The sequence below is a fragment of the Pungitius pungitius genome, chromosome 3 (genome assembly GCF_949316345.1).
Source record: "Pungitius pungitius chromosome 3, fPunPun2.1, whole genome shotgun sequence".
NCBI classification, from domain to species: Eukaryota; Metazoa; Chordata; class Actinopteri; order Perciformes; family Gasterosteidae; genus Pungitius; species Pungitius pungitius.
Genome location: NC_084902.1, coordinates 15,473,591 through 15,494,833, shown reverse-complemented (window position 1 = coordinate 15,494,833; position 21,243 = coordinate 15,473,591). Strand labels below are relative to the sequence as shown.

Below are 21,243 nucleotides of genomic sequence, written 5' to 3'. Positions count from 1 at the left end.
TGGCTGGTTTATATGGCAGGAGTGATGTCTAGAGCCTAAGAATATTCAATCAAAAGCAGCTGAATATTCATAATTTGGATTACAAGCAATTAGTGTACAAAATCGCCCTCATAGCTTAAAGGTGTGTTTCCTTATTCTTACATTATGCTATTTAAGCTAATAAAAGCACCCATGAGCCTTATGCCCGTTATGATTCGGCATATGATGAAAGAATGATGTAGTTAGCACATCTCTACACAAAGACATGATTAAAATCTCACAGTTTTTTATTACTCATCTCATCTTAAACCGCTTATCCGGGGTTACTTTGCGTGGGCAAAAATTCCAGCAGGGGACTGCAAACTCCCCTTTCCTGGGCCACATCTACCAGCTCTGAATATTAAATTACTCAATGATTTAAAAATGTCCGATGCCAACAGGTGTCATGCGTCTTCCTCGGTTGATTAATGCCCATCCTTTGTGCTTTATCTGGAAAAGGAGAAGGTGTGTGGTTTGAGATGTTCAGAGCTCCCTTTTGAACAGTATCCACTGCAAATTTGTGTTCTAGTTCTCCGCTACAAATTCTTGCAGCTCCCTTCCATAAATCTATTATAATAGTGTAAAATTTAGGATGAAGCTTTAAACAACAAATCTTCATCCGAAATTGTACACTATTAACAGTTGCAGGGAAAAATACTTGCAACATGTGGATAAAACATTTTATAATTTGCTCTCAACCTGAACAATATATCATGATACCATGACAATTACTTTAGTGGGGCTAAGTGGTAGTCAGCACTACTGCTGCTCCTAGATGTACCGTATAATGGTCTTAGCTCTATAAACTACTGCAGAAAAACGCAAGTGCTCTGTTAGCTTTTCCAAATTGGATGAAACATTTCTCCCATGTCAATTTAGAAAAGCAGACTGTGTAATTGCAAGGAAGGCCTTTTTTTTATTTTTTTATCCCAAGTTCACTTGAAAGTACACGCTGCCAAGCCTACTTCTGCTACCCAAACCGCCAGAGGGAGTAATCAACGGAATTCCCCAAAGCTGAGGCGCTTGAGCTCAGCTATCAGCGTTTCTCACATCGGCTTCTTATACTCATTCTACCGCAGGTGGTGACCATCAAAAACGTGCTCTGCGATGGAAAATCGTCCTTGATGAGCCTGTGGTGTAGTTTTAAATCACAACGACACGATCCAATACAAAGGGTGGAGATATCACAATCTTTTGAAAATATCAGGCTAGAAATCTGAAATATATACATACATTTAAAAAGAAAAAGTAATTTAACTTCAATTTCAATTCTTATAAGTATCCGCGACTGAGCCAGCACAGATGTCCGGAATGACATATCAGTACAGTGACATACGGATGCCCGTGTGGCCACACTAATTATCGTCGGCGGCTGGGAGTGATACGGACTCGCAGAGAAATGCAACGTCCTGCCCTTCTGCATCTTGAATAGTGGGAGTCAAGAACCGCTGCAAGGTGACGCGTCCCTTTGATTTCGACCGAAACTTCCACCTAGACACGCCGCGGCATTCATCACCATCTGAAGCTTTCCCGTCAAACGCCACCAGCTCCTCTATCAAACGACGAGAAACGGGACCATCTTGCGCAGTGGTACGGGCGAGCGCAGCAAGCGGTGGCGGCCACTCCGGGGAATGTCGACCCCGGCCGTCAGTGCTGACATCGGCCTCTTCTGATCTCAGGCAGCAGGTAAGTTGGAGAACACCGCCTTTCACAACACTGCCCCCCCCGCCCCGCCGCGGCACGCTAGCCGTCCGTGCGTTTCAGGGCTGCCCTCTTGACGCGCGTGTACTCGTGTAACTTTCTCTTCCCTTTTTATAAAGTGCCCCGGGTCGCTAGCAAGCCTTTAACAAAGTTAGAATCCCGCTAGCTAGCGTCGGTTCGCTTGCAGATGTGTGCGACGGCAACACGGGGCGGTTCACGAGCAAGTAGCCTAGCGCGGACGTGAATTAGCATCATGCTAAGTTAGCCCGTGGGACTGGCTGGCTGGCTGGCTGGCGCAGCAGCAGCTCGCGAGCAAGCGTCGGGGTTCACGCCAGGGGCATGTGTCCCTAAATTCTCCCCACGACAATGCCGTGCTTGCTCCACGTTATGTTTTTTTTTTTTTTTTTTTTCACGTGCCAACACGAGCACGTTAAATCCGACAACGTGTGCATTTGTGTACACGAGCTCGTCGGGAAGCTAATCTGACAGACGCAGCCAATGCAACATTTGAATGGTTTCCCAGCTAAGCAGCTAAAGCGCGTAGAGCGCCGACAGACTGCGTGACGACGACGTTGCCTGTCACTGTCACTCCGGAGAACGAATGGCTTTAACGCCGCCGCTGCGCAACACTATGCGCCCCTGTTCCGATACCCCGGTCGACGTTAGTTCTATTTGAACGTTAGGTTAATTATGTATGTGTAATTGAAAATAATATAAATTCTGTTTCAGTGGGAACGTCCTGTTGTGTTTCACTTACGCTCAGACAAACCCACCGGGCAGCTGGACGCTTATAAAGTGACAACTAGCACGTTATGGTGGTCGAAGTTAGTTTTACAAAATGCCAATAGCGTAGCAACTCTTTCCCATTATTAGAATTGTGGGTTTCTTGATGATATGCTATACCTAAATGCTGTTACACTGACTTCAGCCCTTTGAATGTGCTGATACCAGTTTGCTCTTTAGCTACCAGGCCTTCTTGTTTCTCTGTGAGTGTGTGTGTGTGCACAGGAGCTTCGTGCTGTTTGTGTATCTACAATATCCTGGTGAGCTATATATAGCACCTAACAGAGTTTGCAACTTGATCCGAATTGTCTTTCAAGGCTACAGTACACTGCTGTCCACTGGAAGCGAGTATGTTTCTGTGGGAGTTATATCCTTAGAGAACGCTGGAAAATACTTTGTTGTGGATAATGATGGACACTTGAGTGTGACAGGGCTTAATAGACCAAATTCTGTTTTTACTCCATCCAGTGCTCAGCATTCACACCCTGGTATTATAGCATCTACACTTTGCTAGATTTCTCTTGAATGAAAAACATGATCAACAGGTGACGATGAAAAAGTGTCCCAGTAACAGCATAAAGGCTCATTTGTATAACTGTACAGCAGAGCAAAATGCACGCCTGCATGTATTGATTGACCGATTCTGGGTGTGAATGAATATTCTATTTCCTGCCTCCTGTTCATTTGAAACGAACAAGCGTGGCACAGCGACTGTCCACGCAAGCGGAGAGCAATTTGGTCCGCTGCTGACCAAGTGTTTTTTATCTTGTTAGGTGATCTGAGAACGTTGGGGGTGAGTTACAGGGAGCACTGCCATAAAAGAATAATGTGATATTGAGAATGTTTCCACACGGCAGAAGACATTTAAGCTCCGGACTTTGTAGGACGAGTAAGAAAAGACAACGGCACTGCTCTAATCCCTAAATAGAAAGCATTACTATAAGCATATTTTTTTTCAATGACACTATGTGTTATGGTTCACCTTAGCGTCCCCGTGTCTGTTGGGTTTGGGTGTCTTTCTCTGTGCTTATCTTTTGCATATTTTTACATTACGTGCGCCCCATCCGACCGACTAAACGGAATTGATCAACAACACGTTCACTCTCGTTGAGCGCTTTCGGTGGATGGCGTGGTCCTTGCCAGTGAAAATAACATTAATATGTTTAGTCACACAAGGCGTTGCATTTAGGCACTTTGACGTTAGTTTGTTCGGTCAGGTGAAAACAATCCCACTTGAACTTAGGTGTGTGCCAAATTACCACAGGGTGACCACGTGTCCATGCAGGTCTTGGTCCCTTTTTATGAGAACACTGTGGTGCTCAACCCTCAGGTACTGTACACAGTTCCATGGATTCAAGAGGAAAAATGCTCCCCTCTGTTTGTCGGCACTTCATTGTACGGGGAAAGCTTTGTGTAACAAATGGAGTACCACTGGATTGGTGATGTTAAGCTGTGTGTTGTGTGTTCAAAGCTGACGTGTACACGGGATGGTGTATGATTTAGTAAAAAGCAGAGCAAAGTGTATTTGTCGTGGTTACAAGAAGAGGGATCATCGTTTGTTTTGACTCGCTACACTGCCCCAATATCCAATAAATGAGATGCAAGTCTGAAACTTGTCAGACTACTGATAATTGACTCAAACAGCATTAAGTGTCGAGAGCCTTTTTACCAATAAGCCCAGATAAATCCTGATCAGATCCAGCATATCATGAAAGTCTCAACGGGGTCAGAAAACATCTTGCCGAGAGTCAGTTTTGCCCCTCTTATTTAATATATCATTTATTTAGAAATAACCAAATTCATGATCAAAAAACGATTAACTTCATTGTTTTATAATCCATTAAGTAGCTATATTTGCTAACCTGACGTTATATTTAACTTGCCCAAGGCAAGTCTAATTGTTGAATCCTGTATGTTTCAGATTATGAATCAATTTAACATAAATTACATTTTCATCACCTAATCTTAAAACGATCTGGTGGATTCTGTGATAGCGCGATGCTTTCATGCATCTATTTTACCTGCTCAGACTGATTAGCGTAAAGTTGCTTTAGAGTTGCCAAGCAGTCTCTAACTGAGATTCTACAGCACATCCGGATGCTGTTTCTAAGAAACGCTTACTTTTTAACCCAACAAAATACTTTTATTTAATATAGTTCTGACTGGTTGCTTTACAAACTGTAGTGTACATACTGTAAATCAGCCAGCAAAGGGCCAACATCTGCAGGTAATTTCCCTCCTTGTTTACCGTCATCACAATAATTATTCATTCTCTTCCTTTTTTTTCTCCATCTTTTCTCTACCTCCAAGTATGCCACAACTGCCATTTTGGCTTCAGCTCACCACTGCCCTTTCCCTTTCTACCTTCACCACCTTCTGTACAGCAATGAGTTGTATTAGAGCCACGTCAAGGGTAGATGCAACTAACTAATTCCAGTCCTTCTGTCCTCCTATTTGTTTTTAATGCCAGGCTGTTGTCTTGTTTGAGGCTAGGTTATGCTCAGGCTAATGATTTGGTCTCTTTTGTGGTTTGCTCAGTGTTGTTGTGGCCAGAAGCTGCTGTGTACGAACCCTACTGCTCCCCAAGGGGAACAACGTGCAACGTTCAGATGCCTCAGAACATCCTCGACAAACACGCCCGTCGTCGTGTGATGAACCATGTGTGGAGGGCTTTCTCACACACGTTTCTAAAGATGTTCTCCTGAGGGACAAACCAAGACACTGTGTGAGGTGGGACAGATTGGGGGGGGGAGGGCGTTCTCTGGAGCTGCCTGGTAGGTGTGTGTTCAGTTTAACACTGAGTGGCTTTTGTCCATCAGCCTACTGCTTCTGTGCAGTAGTGCCGGCCTTCTGTCTGCTCTGAGGCAGCAGTTTCAGCAGTTTTTTTCCCCCCTCGCTCTAGTTGGCTGTTTTCCCAGAATGTGTTGGAAAGGATACAACCCTTGACCCTCTGTACAAAATGAGCCCAGTACTTCCCTGTCCCTCGTGCTGAGGCAAAACCATAGACTAGGCGCGTCGTCTTCTTACCCCTTCATTTCCACCCTTTTGTGCAATAGCCAGTACATTGCGTGTTAATTGCCCACAGTGCCAAGCCTATCCCAGTTTCGTCAGGGCTGGACACGTATTTTACGAGCACATGAGATATCCAGTCTGATGGTACACACAACCCTTCCCCGGATTGGTTCATATTTGAGCTAAACCTTTCTTATCTTCAGCCTCACTCTGTGCTTTTTGAACCGTTTGCTTTGCTCCCTTGGTGTAAAAAGGAAGGTGCTTCTTAGCTCATCTCCGTTTTTCAAATGTCTCACTTTTCCTTTTTGTTTCTCCCCTTTGTGGCCTTCCCCCCCCCCCCCGTTGCAGGCCTTTCTCCCTGCACCTCGCCTACTGGTTAGCCTATATTTACTCAGCCCCGTGACATGTTTTGTTACCACAGCAACCTGCCACAACCCCCCCCCCCCTTTGGTGTGGATTTTTTTTTTTTCTTTTTTGGCTGTCACCTGTGAACTGTCCCACAATGCACTGCGGTTGAGCTTAACAAGGCCTGAGACTATAGTGAGAGTTGGGAGTGATACAGATTTAGCCATGTTTGTGAATTAAAAATTTCCCGAAAGTAGAAATTGTTTTTTTGTTAATCAAAGGTTTCATGTAACAGATCGGACCAGCTGAGATGGTGTCATTCCCGGGTGTTTATTGAAATGGATGCTGACCTGCAGTAACCTCTTCTTCTGTGTGTACACTTGTGAATTCCTACAACAGCAGGCTGCCGGAAAAAAAGTGCACTTGTTCTCTACAAGTGTGTGATTGAAAATAAGTGGGGAGGGAAGAGAAGACAAATAAAAGACTATAAAAAGCAAACGGATGTGGCTACAGGGTCGACTGTGGACAGTAATCCATGAACAACGTTTCCGCGTCTTTAACCCGCCTAGCAGACTCTTTCCACTTGTGTCCTTTCCTCGCTTGCTGACAGCATACAAATATCTTTGCTTTACTTACGCCCGAGTTATTTACTTCCTGTGTGCAAGAAACATTCACTCTCCCGTCAGATACTTGCCTCAAAATAGGGTAGTAGTTCAAATCAGCTGCTATGTTATCAGACATGCATGGTCAGCACTTTTCAATTAGGCGACCTTTCAGTGGTCACATTGTAAGAGACCCACGAGGGAATTTTTTTTTTTTTTTTTTACCTTTTTGGTCTTCTGTGATTCTAACTGGCCGAACGCAAAATCTGAAACGGCATTTGTCTGAGAGAGTGTGACGGTTGTGATTTATTGGTTTCTGGCACCTGTGATCACTCACACCGTACTGATGGCTGTTCCTTGGAGGCCGCATCACATCATCGCTGTCAGTTGGTTTTCCGTGAGTGCAAGTCGGCTGATTCAACATCTTTAAACCTAGCCGAGCTCCTCTGTCATCACCCTTGTTGATTTTTCCCAAAGTCGCCTGCTGTGCGAATCAGTTCAACTCTTGCAACACAATGACTGGAGACAGAAGCATTCTTTTTTCCTCCTTGCATGAATGTAGTGCAGGAGGTTTTGTTCAGCCAGTTCACTATAAATGTCATATTATAGGAGGACTTGTTGTGTTATTGGAAGTTGATTAGATCTTTTTACTATTTAAGTTTCGGATTCACACTTCTAATCTAAATGAATAACCAATAACCAACCAGAACGCCGGCGGTTTGTAGCTCTGCTGCTGCTATGAGTCCTATTCTCAGTTTCATAGCATTACTTTGTGCATTAGCGCAGTGCATTCCAATCCAGCTTTCATCTTATAGCAGCTTTAGTGCGGCCTTGGTTACATAACATAAAAATCACCCTTCATAACATTTGTGAAGAACCTGCTTGAAGTGAAAGTGAAATATGTCTATGTCTCTCTGTGGTGATGACGGTGACAACTTTTGGGCTTTGGTTGAAACCTTGAGGCCATGCAGGGAGTCATTAAAGCAGCTAGACACTCCACGTTTCAAGTGTGTAACATAAAAGCCGGCGAGGAAAGAACTGGCATCTCGCACGCATAATATTTGGGTTGTGACTAACTAAGGCTGCATGAAATTATTTTTAATAGCTTTACTTTGACTAAGATATCATTTTGATGCCATTTCTGCATCAACTCCTGTTGTCTTAAAAAAAGAAACAGGCTCTTGTATTTTTTTCTTACCTCTAGTCAGTTAAAAAACAATTCAGATTAGATAAATCCCATAAGTCAGCCATAATACAGACATCCAGGCTCCTCAATGTGACCCCTTGATCCACTGCAGGTATACAGCACTATGGAAGGAATTCGGCGGTTTGGCAACCCTAATAAATTTCCCTGCAACCCACCATTGGGTCCCAAACCAGTCTTTGGAAGTGATGGCCTTGGACCTCCATAATATCACATATTAGCTGAAGAAGTACTTGGCAGACACATTTTATCTTTATAACATTCTTTGTTTACTGTCATTCATACTTGTGTTAGCGGGGCCTCGTCCTGAGTGAAAGAGCAAAGCAGCAGAGCACCTTGGACTTCTTCTCCTTCTCTTTGGCGCTCTGACTGACTCCATGTTAACTGGCTGCTGTCAAAAAGGTCTCGCTGTGCAGCTGCAATACCCATTATTCATTCATCAGTTGTGTTAAAGACTTTATCCTCAGTATTTACTGGTGTCAATCCACAGAGGCGCCCTGTGGCATCTGTGTTTTGGCTGTATTTCTTTTTCTCACCCGTGGCCCCAACTTCTCAGGGCTCTCTGGGTCTATTAATATATGCTTGCTCTAAAAATACAGGGCACTCTGTGACCCAGTGGGACTAAATAGCTCAGCCGCTTACTGTAGGCACTCGAACACACACAAACTCACAGCAGTCATAAATTCTGACCTGTATTATGGTTGCTACGTCACTGTCCTGGGATTAACGATGACGTCTAGAACTCAAATCATCAATGAATAGTCTTAAAATACACAATTCCTGGATGGTCAACTGAAGAAAGATTTAAGAAAACACTTTCCTTACTTTTTCCACAATTACTTTAACCCATTAATTAAAGACTGTCCCCACTGAGAACAGTATTGTTTGTGTGTTCCATTGCTGTGTAAGCAGTGCACAGGGCGTTGTGTTTGTGTGCTATAAATCATGGTCCAATAACAGTTGGCGTTGGATGTTAGGACCATGCGCAGAGGATTCTAAATCATTGCAGTATTTGTTTGGAGCGGTTATTGCACGCATCTGGACAAGGTCGCCCTTTTCAATTGAATTTCTTTCCCAAACAAATTGTGAAAATGTCGACAGAGGAAATTTAGACATTTTGTGCCAATAAAAATGTGTTGATTTGGATAACGTCTCACCTTTTGCAGAAGCGTATTCCCAGGCTGAACTCTGCTTTTAACAGGAGCCGCATGTTTTGTTGAAGGCTTAACGAGGCTTAATCTCACAGGCTATAAAGAACAGTGCACATCAGGGCATGAACGTCACAGGGCCAGCCCTCGTCTTTCTCTGCTGGCTCCTTCGGTCCTGCACACGATCAACAGGTGTCAGCTGGACTGGATTCTCTTAACTGAATACTTCTTGGCAAGAGTGGGCACAGTATGACATTTTGCGTGTGATCGTTTGTCATAAATGTGTTTTGTGTGGCATGCATTGCTCCTAACTTCACACGCTTTGCTTTGTGTTAGACGATACGTTTTTGGTTGCAACCCGAGACACCTGAGGTCTATTTGATGTGACCAATAGGGATTTTCACTCCTGTCTCAGTTGGAGCCTTTTCAAGAAAAGGAAAAGAAATGACGCCCTATTTACTCCCCATTCCATACAAAAACTCAACAAAACTGTCTATGCACAAGCATGAGACTTTAAAGCCCCTCAGTACTGATGAAGAATCAGATTTGAGTTGCTTTTAATTCCTGATGACTTTAGCAGCTTGTTGACTAAAGCAGTCAAGTTTTGGAGCAGTTTTTGAATGAGCACCAGCACTTAGTGATATAAAAATAAGCAGCCTGACTTGCTTTAGGCCTCAAGCATCGTGCTCTCCTTATTGCCTCCCAGCAAAATGGCGGGGAGCTCTGCGCATCAGTATTAAATTGTCTGTTTCATAACCAGTGGAAAATTCCTCACTTATTTTGAATATGTTTTTAACCCCGATTGTTTGCTTCCTAATATTTTGTCATAGCCCCTTTTGAAGGTTATAGAAATGTTTTGCTATTTATTACTACAATATACTATTTGAAACCAAGTAAGTTTCCCTTTTCTATAATTTAAAAGATGTTTACACGGTTATGGGAGTAAATATTAGCAACTCCTCGGTACATCATTCTCACCAAAGACCAAAGCAAGTACACAGACCCCTACCATTACATTCAAGTTATATTTTTTCCCCACCAGAAAATAACATTTTAAAGGTTACCTTTGCTAAAGAGCATAGCCAAAAATGCCATTAAGAAATGTTTCCTTTGTGAGGGACCTCAGCTTGACCACAAGTAAAAGGAGCCTCGGTCAGTTTAACGCATCACTATTGACGGGAGTTGTAACGTTCAATCTATGAGACTTTTTAACAGGCTCCGCATCTATGAGCTTCATCATGAAATGGTGATTTCACATCCAGTTAAACTTGAATTCTCTAGCAGCTTGTAAAAATAACTGCTGTTCGTCTCAGTCCAGATTGAGTTCTGCAACCGTATCAACAAGAACACCAAAAGTTAGACTGAGAATGAATGTTTTGGCAGAAACCGTGGCTGGTCGAGGGGCGGGAAGAGAAATCCTTCTAGAGACTAACATTTATTTCATGACCATCATTTTTTTGAGGATCGAAACAAAAAGAAAAACACTTGCTCGGGTCAGGGCCGTGAAGTGGTCCTCCACCACTTTCTACCTCACCCACTCTGCCGTCATTGTGATTGAACTACTTCGGTGTACTGACTGCGTCCTGCACAGTCGTGATGCTGTCGAGGTGTCAAATAATCAGACGCGTAGAAATATGAACACACGCACATGAATGCACACTCACAAGGTGAAAACGGCACCGGCATTGACGTGGGTTACAGGTAATTCACAGCCTGCCAAGACTCACCTGGTGGAACCGGTTATTTTGAGAAGTTGCCCAACCACAGTAACGGAGATGACCTGCATTCGTAATCAGTTCTTAATCAAATGATAATGATGATAACATTTACTCTCAGATTACTTGCTTTGTTGACTCAAGTTATTAATTAGTCCTCACGTCGGCACATCTAATCTTCAATAACCTCACACAAGACATGGTGGTTAGATCGGCTTCTGTTGTCTGCAGTGCTCTGAAACCATCTTCTCCAGATGTTGGAACACCAATGTGTCCATAGAATTCCTTTGAACAGGGAAAACCTGCTTTGTTTGTGACCTGTGACACTAGTTCAGTTAAATATTAATGTGCTCACCAACAGTTGCTAGTCATGCCAGCGCCTTGTCTAGCTACTCCTCCAGAAGGTCAAGGAACAACATTGATTATGTGGTGGAAATTAGATCAATTTTCCCCAACAGATTACACATTATATTATTCATTAAGGTCAGTGTGATTCAATCAAATTCATTCACTGGGGGAGTATTCACAGAACCTTTTTTTAAAAGGATTTTAAACTGTGTGTAAAACTCATCCAAGCTGCTCTAAAGTCAGCGTACTGTTCCTCGCTGATTACTTAAAAACAGGCTCAGCATCGGGACAATGTGCTAGCCAGGCCTTACTCCAAGTTTGCAAAGCGTTGGATGAGAGGGTTTTGGCTTCAAAGTTGTCATCTGGGGTTTCCCCTGTTGATCATGTCAGCTGCAGCCGGGTGACTCTGCTTGATTTCTCCAAAGACTGGTCTTCACTTTAGATAGGCCTTCTTTTACTGTCCACTCGAAGGTCGGTCGGCTCACCACATGATTAGTCTGCCTCCACTCTGTGTCGCACAGTGAGCGAGTGAGTCACACTTTGTCAACAAGAGCGATGTCCGACTGTCCCCATTTGAGTTAATGAGTGATGAACTCCTCAGCCGACCAACAAGACCCCGTTTCTGTGCGGACATGAGGCGGCGTTGGTTAATGACTAATTACAGCGTTGTGTTTACCATTACCTGTCAAGGTGAGTGAGTGGCACACATGGTTCTGTAAGAGCGGGACAGCTGAGCTGAGCGACCAAACCGCGTGGCGTTCAGTGGTGGGATTGTGTCATCGGCCAAAAATGGAACCAGTGGAAATGTTTACACAGAATTGCATTATGTCAGACAACTATCTCAGCGAGATGTTTTTGAACAGGCCGTGATGACTGTTTTTACCACTATTGTTCACCACCAACAGGTGTGGCAGTGTCTTGTTGAGACCTGCAGATACTGAAGAACTGTCTTAATGCTTAGCACCTTTTGTTGGATAAAATGGCGTACGACTAGTTTGTAGAGTGGACTTTCTGAAAAGCACAGCCCAGTGTGAAAGGTCAAAATCCGAAGCCCTGGGTCACAGACGCAGGCGGGCGGTGATGTCCTGAGGGCGACGGCGTGCGGTGGTGGACTTAAACCCAGAGCGAAGCGTCATCTGCTCAGCGCAACAATGTGTGCTAGAATTTAATTAGCAGGTGATGCTTTTTTTTTTAGCCTGTCTATGCTTCCAATGGCAACGATAGAGTCTCTGTGATAGAGGAAGGGCGAGACAGGTATTGCTACAGACAGCGTTGTGGAATGTGTGCTGGGGTTTTTGTGCTTTGCAAAGTGTTTGGTTCGGGGGAGTAACCTAAAACATTGCTGAGCTGCTTCTTGGCTGCAGGTCCCTCCCCCCAGCTCACTTTCCCTTAAAGGAACAGTCACCTCTCTGTGTCTCTTTGGCCTTTGCTCTCTTACACTCTTTGGGCTTTTCCGTCTGCGCTCATGAAGTTGATGTTGAGCCACCGGCTGCGGGCACTTTCTGAAAGATAGCGGCAACTGTAAAGGTTGTTATCTGGCTCTACTGATGATGATTCCCTGTTGTTGTCCCCAAGGTCCATGTGTGGTCAGCAAAGTGTCCCGGAGAGCAGCATGGCAATGTATCAGCTGAGCGTTGGGTTGAGATGAGGTGAGTGAACAGGCTGAAGAGTTTTCTCAAAAGACACAAACCGAAACCAGAGTGTGTTGTTAGCAAATGCAAAATTTGAGGTTTGTGTAGAGGTGCTGCATGGATGTCTTTTCTTTTTCTTTTTTTGTAAGACCAAACACAGAAATTACCAGCACTTTGTTTCCCTGAACTGAACGCCAATGGGATTTTTCCATAGGCTTTGGAATTATTTCAGAAAATAAACACAGATAACCTTCACAAATTAAGCCTTGATGACTTTTGTAGTGTTGGCGCAATCTGCAAAGTAATAAAGTGTAGTGAGTATGAACCAGCTACACCACGGTTGCGTAAGTTTACACAACAAGGTTCGAAAGGTGGAAAGATGTGTTGTAGTCTGATTAAGACTCTTGTGAACTACCACCTTTTGTAAGCTGTATCTTGTATCGTAGGACAAAATGTTAAAGCTTGTGATAACCAGAGAGCTCGTTCAGGCATCGAAACAAAATCTCTTGGGGCCTTTCTGATGGGGGATCTGGAATTGCCAAAATGCACACTCATGCTTCATGCAGCACTTTATTACTCCCAGATTAGGCCCTGTAGAGAAATGATCTGAATTTGTCTTCAAACTGTGGGGCCCGCTACAGAATTCTATTCTGAAACACTAATGCTCATAATTTTTATTTTTTCATCAGTGTGAGCTCCACCGACAAACAACTGTTCTTCACAGCCGACCTCCACCTCAAACACCAGCCAGTCAAATGCACCCGGACAATAAACTGGCCAACCATGGCAAGCAGCTCACCAGTGATGGCCGTTCCCAATTACCCGGGGTAAACCAACAGCAACAAGGCGCTGCTGGCCACCTGGGCGCTAAGGGCGTCGGTGCCGGCAGCCATGGAGTCAAAACCAGCCAGTTTTCCCCCGGCAACCCTGGGCTTAAGGCAGTCAGCCAATCGGTGAGCAGCGTCGGTGGGATGCAGAAAACCAAATCCAAGCGGGAGCGGAGCGTCTCCATTGACTCCGGTGACTCGAGAAATGCTGTTCCTCAAGCCCTGGAGACGGACCCCAAAGGAGGTGAGCATTCACACACGGACCAAACTGAGACCGAATCTGGGACGTACAGATTACGCGTCTCTGTTCAAGGTGTGCTAAAGTTCATCTTCTTATCAGGCAAATCTCAACCCGAAATACCAGATTACATGCGTTCAACTCCTCCACAGCAGGAAGTGAATGTTCGGACTGAGAGGACAGAATAACTTGTTTTCTGTGTCGCTGAAATGTCCTGACCTTTTAAGTAAAGCATCAGAATTTCCCCCTGGCTTTTAATGCCGTGATGCCGTGACGTGTCTCTCAGGAAACGGCATCTGGCATTCTGATGTGCTCGGAGGAAGAGATGGGTTTTGAGGTGGCTAAAACTTAGTAAGCACAAAGAGGTCGTTATTGGAGCAGAGGCGGTGGGTGGAAAGAGTTCATTTTTTGTTGTTGTCTCTGGATATACAAAGAAACAACAAAGTTTAATTTGCATTTGTTGCTTGTTAATCATTGACTGGTGTGTTCACGTGACTGTGGATGACAAAGTGTTTTTGTGAAACTCGTCTGGGCTTCCTGTCCATGACTTAAACCTCTTTAAACACACATGCACACGCAGAAGAAGAGGCGTGGTTCCATTGCATATACAGTCGGAGGCTTATTGAGCATGAAATCTCTTCTGGCTCCATTTGGCCTCCACACTCACACAAAGACACTCTTTTTCACTCTCTTTCTCTGTGATCTAATTTATGCTTGTCGAAGTGCATTTCATTCAAACCGAAGCCTTCCTTATTACTTTCAAGTCATTCCACCTTCAAACCTGAAATCACAAAGTCGTGACAAAAAGCGTGAACAGTTTTGGGTTTTCTTTTTATGTTGTTTGTTAAGATGTACCACAAAATGTTGGCAACAAAGAACGACATCTCTGCCTCACTGTGTCATGGTGGCGCCTTCCCTGTGCCGTCCTTCTCTGTAGCCACTGCACACGTCCTTCCTTCCTTCTTACTGTACATTTAAATTCTGTTCTTACCCAATCTTAGCTCATGCGTTTGCTGGAAAAAATGTCTCTACCACAAATTCAGTTTGACATTGAGCAATAGACTTTGAAAATCTTTACTGATTTGTTTAGAAAGGTTATCTAAATGTGTCACCGTAATCAAGGATATTGCCACTTTTCTCTTTACGGTCGGCATTGTGTTTGCTATCAGAAATTGTTCTACCTCTTCTTTTTCAAGTGCCCTTCTGAAAGCTGCTACATGCATACTTGAGCTTGTGCATCCACAAGATCATAATTCCACCATGTGAAGAGTTCAGCTCGCGCTTCTCAAAACATTGCTTTTGGAGGTGTGATTAGCGTGCTCGGCATAGTCCTCAAGAAAATAAAAGCAATGAGTAGAACTGCAAATGATTGCAGTAAAGTGTTACCAATAAGTATTTAATTTTGTTTTATTTACAAAATATATATTTCTCAGGCATATCTTCAGGTGAATGATTTTGACAAGTTGTGGATGATGATTTCACCCTTTTTTAAATTGTGTGTATATATAACACACCAGTTGTTGCCCAATAGTTGATATGTCTGTGTGTATTCTCCTCCAGAGGGGGTTATGCGCAGTAAGCGGCGCTGTGTTCTGGAGAAGAAACAGCCATACAGTGGAGATGAATGGTGCTCTGGACCTGACACAGAGGAGGATGAAGACAAACCACACACTGCGTCCCACAGTGAGTAGGTCCATCTCCACTGAGGGGGAAAACCTGTAGCCAGTTACACTCCCCGCTAACAATAGTGCCATTGTGACCGTAACTTTGAAGGCTGTATTAATTACAGGTAGAAATCCCCTACGCCCTCTCAATTCTATTTTCTCTGAAAAACAACAGGCTAAAGCCGTTATTTATTCGTAGCTGTTTTCAGATCATCATTTGACACACTGAAAGGGAGAGGTTTGGAGCTTGGATTGCAGTACTGCTCCTGGCTACTGATATGACTTTACATGTATTTTAGCTCCATCTAGTGTTTGTATGTTTTAGCCCAAATGATTTGTGCCAAATTAAACCTGTGTGCTGCTGCTCTTTCACAGGAGAGCGTGTGCTGGCCGGTCCTGTTCAAGGTCTCTCTGATCGCCTGTCTGCAGGCCCTTTGTCTGAACCTGCCGGTCCAGTCATGGGATGCGTAGCTGGACCGGGGCTAAAGACAGAGCAGCCACCTCAACCTTCACAGCAAGTGGTGTATGTTTTCACCACCAGCCTAGCTAACAGGTGAGAAGTGTTTGCAGGCCTGTAATCCAGGTGACTGATCACATCAGAATTGGAGATGTTTGAATTGACTGTCTCATTAACCTACCTATTTATTTGTACATTTTTGCATTCTGATTTAATCTCGAGTATAACACTGAATTGTGTAACAACTGTGGATATTTCAAATGATGTGATTGCTCTATTTGTTTAACAGTGCTGCAGAGGCAGTAATGAAAGGACAGACGGATTCCATTCTTCTGTTTCACCAGCAAAATGTTTCACGCCCCAAGTTGGAGCAGGTCAGACATCCACAGCTCAGCTTCACATTAAAAAATATGTAAAGTTTGTGTTAATCCATAAAGGACTAAAAGTGTTCCTTTAACAGTTAAGACCATAGAAGTATACAAAGGGGTAAATTTGTTTAACTATTTTGGTCACAGAAACAGGAACAGAGAAGTATCTATCAGCAGTGTTTTATTCATGTAAAGGCTTGAATGTTATAATTATTACCATTTGAAATTATAACAATTTCCAGAATGTAATTTTTTTTTATTTTGTCTATTACAGGCCCACTCATCAGGGAAGCCTCCTAACCCATCTGAAAAGATAAACTCCAGCAGCTCTCCACCCACAGGCACCCCTAAATCTCAATGTGGAACTCCACGGCCATCCTCTGCAGGTGTTGGGTGCCCGTTGCAACCTGCAGGGACCCCGTCATCAACAGGACACTCTGATAATGAATCATCTCAGAACAGAACTGGCCATAGTTCAGAGGGAGGTATCATGGCAAATCCTGCAGGCCCAGGACATGGGGAAGGTGCAGGAGGAATGTCCCTTCCAGTTGCTACAGTTTCTCCCTCGGGGAGTCCTTCCATTCTTTCTGCACACCTACAAGGGGATCCAGGCCAGAGGAGTGGGAACATGGATGGTCTTTCCAAAGAGCAGATGGAACATCGGGAGCGTTCTTTGCAGACACTGAGAGACATAGAGAGACTGCTTCTGCGCAGTGGGGCAGGTGGAGGCCCTGTAGACACAGGGCCCCCCACCAACAATGCTAGTAATAACTCGTCCAACCTAAATAATAACAACAATACTGATAGGAGCGCTATTCTGGAGGACCATGGTACAAATAGCTCTGGCACTTGCAGTGGTGGTAGTATGCTGTCGACAGCCTTGACTTCTATGGGAGGGATGAAGAAATACGAAGAGCCGCTGCAGTCCATCATTGCTCAAACACAGTCCCTTGCCAGACCTGCTCATGATAGCCCTCACATGGACTCTCACCATAACCTACCACAACATCCACATCAGCAGCTGTCTTCACCTGGGCTCGACATGGGTCACATGCTTGGACCAGAGGGGCTGACCCCAGAGCAAATGGCGTGGAGGAAGCTTCAAGAAGAATACTACCAAGAGAAGAGACGCCAACAGGAAATACAGCCCCCTTCACATCAACAGCACTTAAGAATGATGACGGATATCGGCATGCAAGGAGGTCCGATGATGATGAGAGGACCCCCTCCTCCCTACCACAGCAAGCCCGGAGACCAGCAGTGGGGTCCTGGCAATATGATCGGAGGAGGAATAGGTGGAAGTACACGAATGCTAGAAATGCACCAAGAGGGACCCCGTGGCCCAAGGTTCATGGGTCAGATGCAGAGAGGGCCACCTGGGGGAGGTGGTTTTCCTGGTGGTAAAGGGGGCGTTTTATCAGTGGAGGGTCTAGGACCCCAAAGGCCCACCAGGCCGGGGATGATTTGGCTTGATGATATGCCAAACAACATAGGTAGTGGAGTTCCATTTCACGGCTGCTACCCTGGGCGACCTTCTCAGCATTTGCAAGGTGACCCAGAACATCTGTTAACGCATGAGGAAATGTTCCTCATGGAGAAACGACAGATGCAGGGGCTCACCAGGTACGAACTTGACAGATTAGCTAAACAGCAACAGGGCAACCTGTGCTCAAGAATAATGGACAATTCCGGGGGCCCTGAATTTCACAATTTGGGAATGGGCCGGGGTCCTCCCTCCACTCGGGGTGACCCTATGGACTTTCCCGTTTCACGGGAGATTATAGGCTCTCCTGGAGGGGGTCCTCAGATGAGGGACCTTGTGGATTCTCCTCTAGGGAGCAGCCTCGCAATGAACATGAACCCACAGATGAATATTCAGCAGCAGCAGCAGCAACAACAACAACAGATGATGCTATCTCAGAAGCTCAGAGTAGGTCCTGCTGGACGGGCAACTTTAGGTGAGATGTTTGGCCCTGGAGAGATTTCAAGAATTAGAGCTTCGCATGGTGGAGGAGTAAATAAGGGAATGATTCAAGGACCCGAAGGCCCCTTCCAGTTTCCCAATCATGGTCCCTTCTCTGGGGGACAGGGGGATGGGCCCTTTCTTCAGCAACCTGGCCCCGAGGTTTTTGGGCCTGATCAGCAAGTTCATAATCAAATGGGAGGTACATCGCGGCTTAGTCATATGCCGATGACTGGAGTCCTCAGGGGAGTAGACCTTGGGCCCAGGCACCCCTCTGACCTTTCAATCAATGTTAACCCCAGGAGTTCTCCTTTAGTGCCTCGTCCTCATCAACTCAAATCTCCATCACTCAACCGCGAGCCCTCTCCACTTCTGGCTTCTCCCTCTGCTCCAGGACTGAAGTCCCCCTCACAGATAGCCTCTGCAGGGCATCACACCACTCTTCCCGCTGCATCTGGTGCTGGGACTCCTTCCTCTTCCATGAAGTCTCCGCAAATAATGGGGTCTTCCAACCTTGGGTTGCACTCCCCATCTGCCTCACCTGGACAACTTAAGTCCCCTGCCTTGGCTGTGGGTTCTCCAGGTTGGGCGTCTCCAAAAGCAGCTCTTCCAAGTCCAGGTGGTCCAACCAGCGGGAAGGTTGTGGGCAATGGAGGAAGTAGTTCCACTGAGACAGGTACAAATAAAATCAAGTTGACAGTCGATCAACATTGATGCTGTTCGTGTATTGCTGATAATAATAATACATTATTCTTAATGTTCTTTGCAGGCCAATCACTTCCCCCCAGGAGTTCCAACTCAACACCGATTAGCCAGCCGGGCTCAATGAATCCTAGTATGCCATTCACTTCCTCTCCCGATAACCATCCAACTCAGAATCCTTTATCTCTCATCATGTCCCAGATGTCCAAGTATGCCATGCCCAGTTCTACTCCCCTCTACCATAATGCAATCAAAACAATTGCGACTTCCGATGATGAGATGCTACCAGATCGACCTCTTCTTTCTGGTGTCAGCATTGGAGGTATGAAACGACGACACATTGTCCTAGACCAAGGAGAATTAATACAGTTTGGCAGTGTGCACAGGAAACGTTGGATTAACAGTGTCTTCAATCTAAGTTCTATAATTTATTTTCTTTCTATACAAACCTTTTCTCTGCCTAAACCCTTGTGATATATTATAGCTGCTTGAGAATTTGAATAGGCCTCAAATGAGTAGATCATGATGGGTTGACAAAAAGCAATCCGTGGTGTTATGTTTCACATGCTTGCCTTTCTTTGTCACCAGGAAACATGGGGAACACCCAGACCTCCCAGATACTCGTCTCCCAGGGCTCCATTGGTCCCCACAGTGATCTACAAAGCCCCATGGGCATTGTAAGCCAAGGTCAGCAACACCTGCCACATGACTCATCAGGACGTGTGCTTTCTTCCCCGAACCAAATGGGCATGCCTGCCATGAATCCGGCCATGATAGGGGGAGGTGCGCCTGACGGAATGGGGCGCTGCAATGTTTCACCTATATCTCATAACCAGTTAGCCGGCTTTCCTCGCATCCAGCACCCACCTCTTGGGCCAATGCACTCACCTATTGGAGGAATGTCACATCATTTCTCCCAGTCTAATGAGGATATTCTCCCACCACAGCAGTTACACCTTAGCCTGCTTAGAAAAGGTCATCCTCACCAGCGCCACTCTCATCCATCTGACTCATTTTCCTCTTTGCCCATGGGGGACGGCCCGGATCTAAGTGAAGTTATACGACCCAGTCACTCTGGGATCCCTGAGTTTGATCTCTCCCGTATCATTCCTTCTGATAAGCCTAGTAGCACTCTCCAGTATTTCCCCAAGAGTGAGCCACATCAGAATCCCCATCAGGGGCCCCTAACCCAGCAACCTACTCCGCAACAGCTCCTCAAACAGCTGTCTTCTTCTGTTCCTCCACACACGAGCGGCCCCTCATCCAACCCCCACTTGGCAAATCTACAAAATATGATGGCTGAACAGAATCTGGCGCCTCACCCCTCACACGCAGGAACACGCCAGAACATGGGCATTCCTCAGGGGGGCTCTAGGGGCATGGGTCCCATGTGCCACCCTGGACATATGATGGGAAGGACAGGAATGGCGCCCCAGCAACAACAAGCCATGATGACGGGCAACCTTCTCCACCATCCTTCCAATCCATACCCTGGCATGATGTCCTCCCAGCAGCACTCGCACAATCTGATGGCACAGCAAAACATTATGATGATGCAGGCTAAGCAGCGAAGCATGTCAATTCCAGGGGACCCCTTTGTCTCCCAGGGCGCTCTCATGTCCCCCCAGGGTCCGATGATGGCTCCTTCCCACCCACAAACTGGCATGATGGGCCCCCAATCGCTCAGACAACGGGGAATGTCGCTGGACAGTCCCATTGGCTATGGCCCCGGAGGTATGGCCCATATGCCATTCTGATCCTGCTAATACAGACCTTGGAAAAAAAGATGAAAAAAGTGTCCGCGGTGACCTTACCATTGTGTCCAATTTTTTTCATTATTGTTATTATCGCAGTTATTTGAAAAGAGGAACGGTTAAAAACGTCAAATTAGTGAGGCTTCAATTTCTGGATTACAACTGATTAGAAATGGAATGAAAAGCACTGTAATACAGAATTCATTTGAAGCCATTTTCTAAAATACTGTAAACTATGTAAATGACAAAGGTGTGTCTAGTTGTTGTTGGAAAAGAGTGGCTGTCAGAAGAGGAGTGCCTCCAATTTCTATTTTGTTTTAATATCATTGTTTTGTTTTTTCCTCCAACTACCAAACTGTTGTTCAAAGGAATTATATATCTATATATATTGACATATGTGTATATATAATATATACTTGCTGTAAATAAGATGCAATTTGTGATTGTTTGCAGTTCTGTATAACAGTGTTTTTAATAGAAGTCAAAAAATAGAACAATACTGATCTCTACAGTGGTTTTAGCTTCGGTTCTTGTGTCAATTACTGTTGTGCGCTAACACTGACAAAGGGACACAGTTGCTGTATATTATATGGATTTTTTTATTGAATTCAATAAGCAGTAGCTAAAGTATAAGCAAAAACAGATCCCGGACAAAAAATTCTAAACTTTTTCTTGACTGGTTAAATAAAACATCTTTAAAATGCAAATTTAAAATCCATCATTCCTGCGCAAATGCATCACTGTAGAACAGAAAGATTTTAGT

At 44.9% G+C, this 21,243-nt stretch overlaps 1 protein-coding gene across 3 annotated transcripts; it reads left to right on the top strand.

Annotated features, from left to right (window-relative positions):
• The first annotated feature begins 920 nt into the window (after nt 1-920).
• bcl9l (bcl9 like) lies at nt 921-21,164 on the top strand. 3 transcript variants are annotated; one of them, XM_037459922.2, is made up of 9 exons: nt 921-1,704; nt 12,452-12,525; nt 13,197-13,578; nt 15,133-15,255; nt 15,612-15,789; nt 15,983-16,067; nt 16,336-18,700; nt 18,794-19,048; nt 19,315-21,164. In XM_037459922.2, exons 3-9 carry the CDS (start codon nt 13,263-13,265, stop codon nt 20,481-20,483), a joined length of 4,491 nt encoding a protein of 1,496 aa, XP_037315819.2. In that variant the 5' UTR covers nt 921-1,704; nt 12,452-12,525; nt 13,197-13,262; the 3' UTR covers nt 20,484-21,164. The 3 variants fall into 3 exon arrangements, with proteins under 3 accessions (XP_037315819.2, XP_037315844.2, XP_037315836.2); XM_037459939.2 differs by lacking the exon at nt 921-1,704 and adding an exon at nt 11,156-11,566; XM_037459947.2 differs by lacking the exon at nt 12,452-12,525.
• Nucleotides 21,165-21,243: the final 79 nt, after the last annotated feature.

What these genes read in the sequence shown, in the direction of transcription:
- bcl9l (XM_037459947.2), top strand. Translation starts at nt 13,263, where the DNA reads ATGCACCCGGACAATAAACTGGCCAACCATGGCAAGCAGCTCACCAGT. An exon ending in AAGTAGTTCCACTGAGACAG is followed by an intron (nt 18,701 to 18,793) that starts GTACAAATAAAA and finishes TGTTCTTTGCAG; the next exon opens with GCCAATCACTTCCCCCCAGG. An exon ending in TTCTGGTGTCAGCATTGGAG is followed by an intron (nt 19,049 to 19,314) that starts GTATGAAACGAC and finishes CTTTGTCACCAG; the next exon opens with GAAACATGGGGAACACCCAG.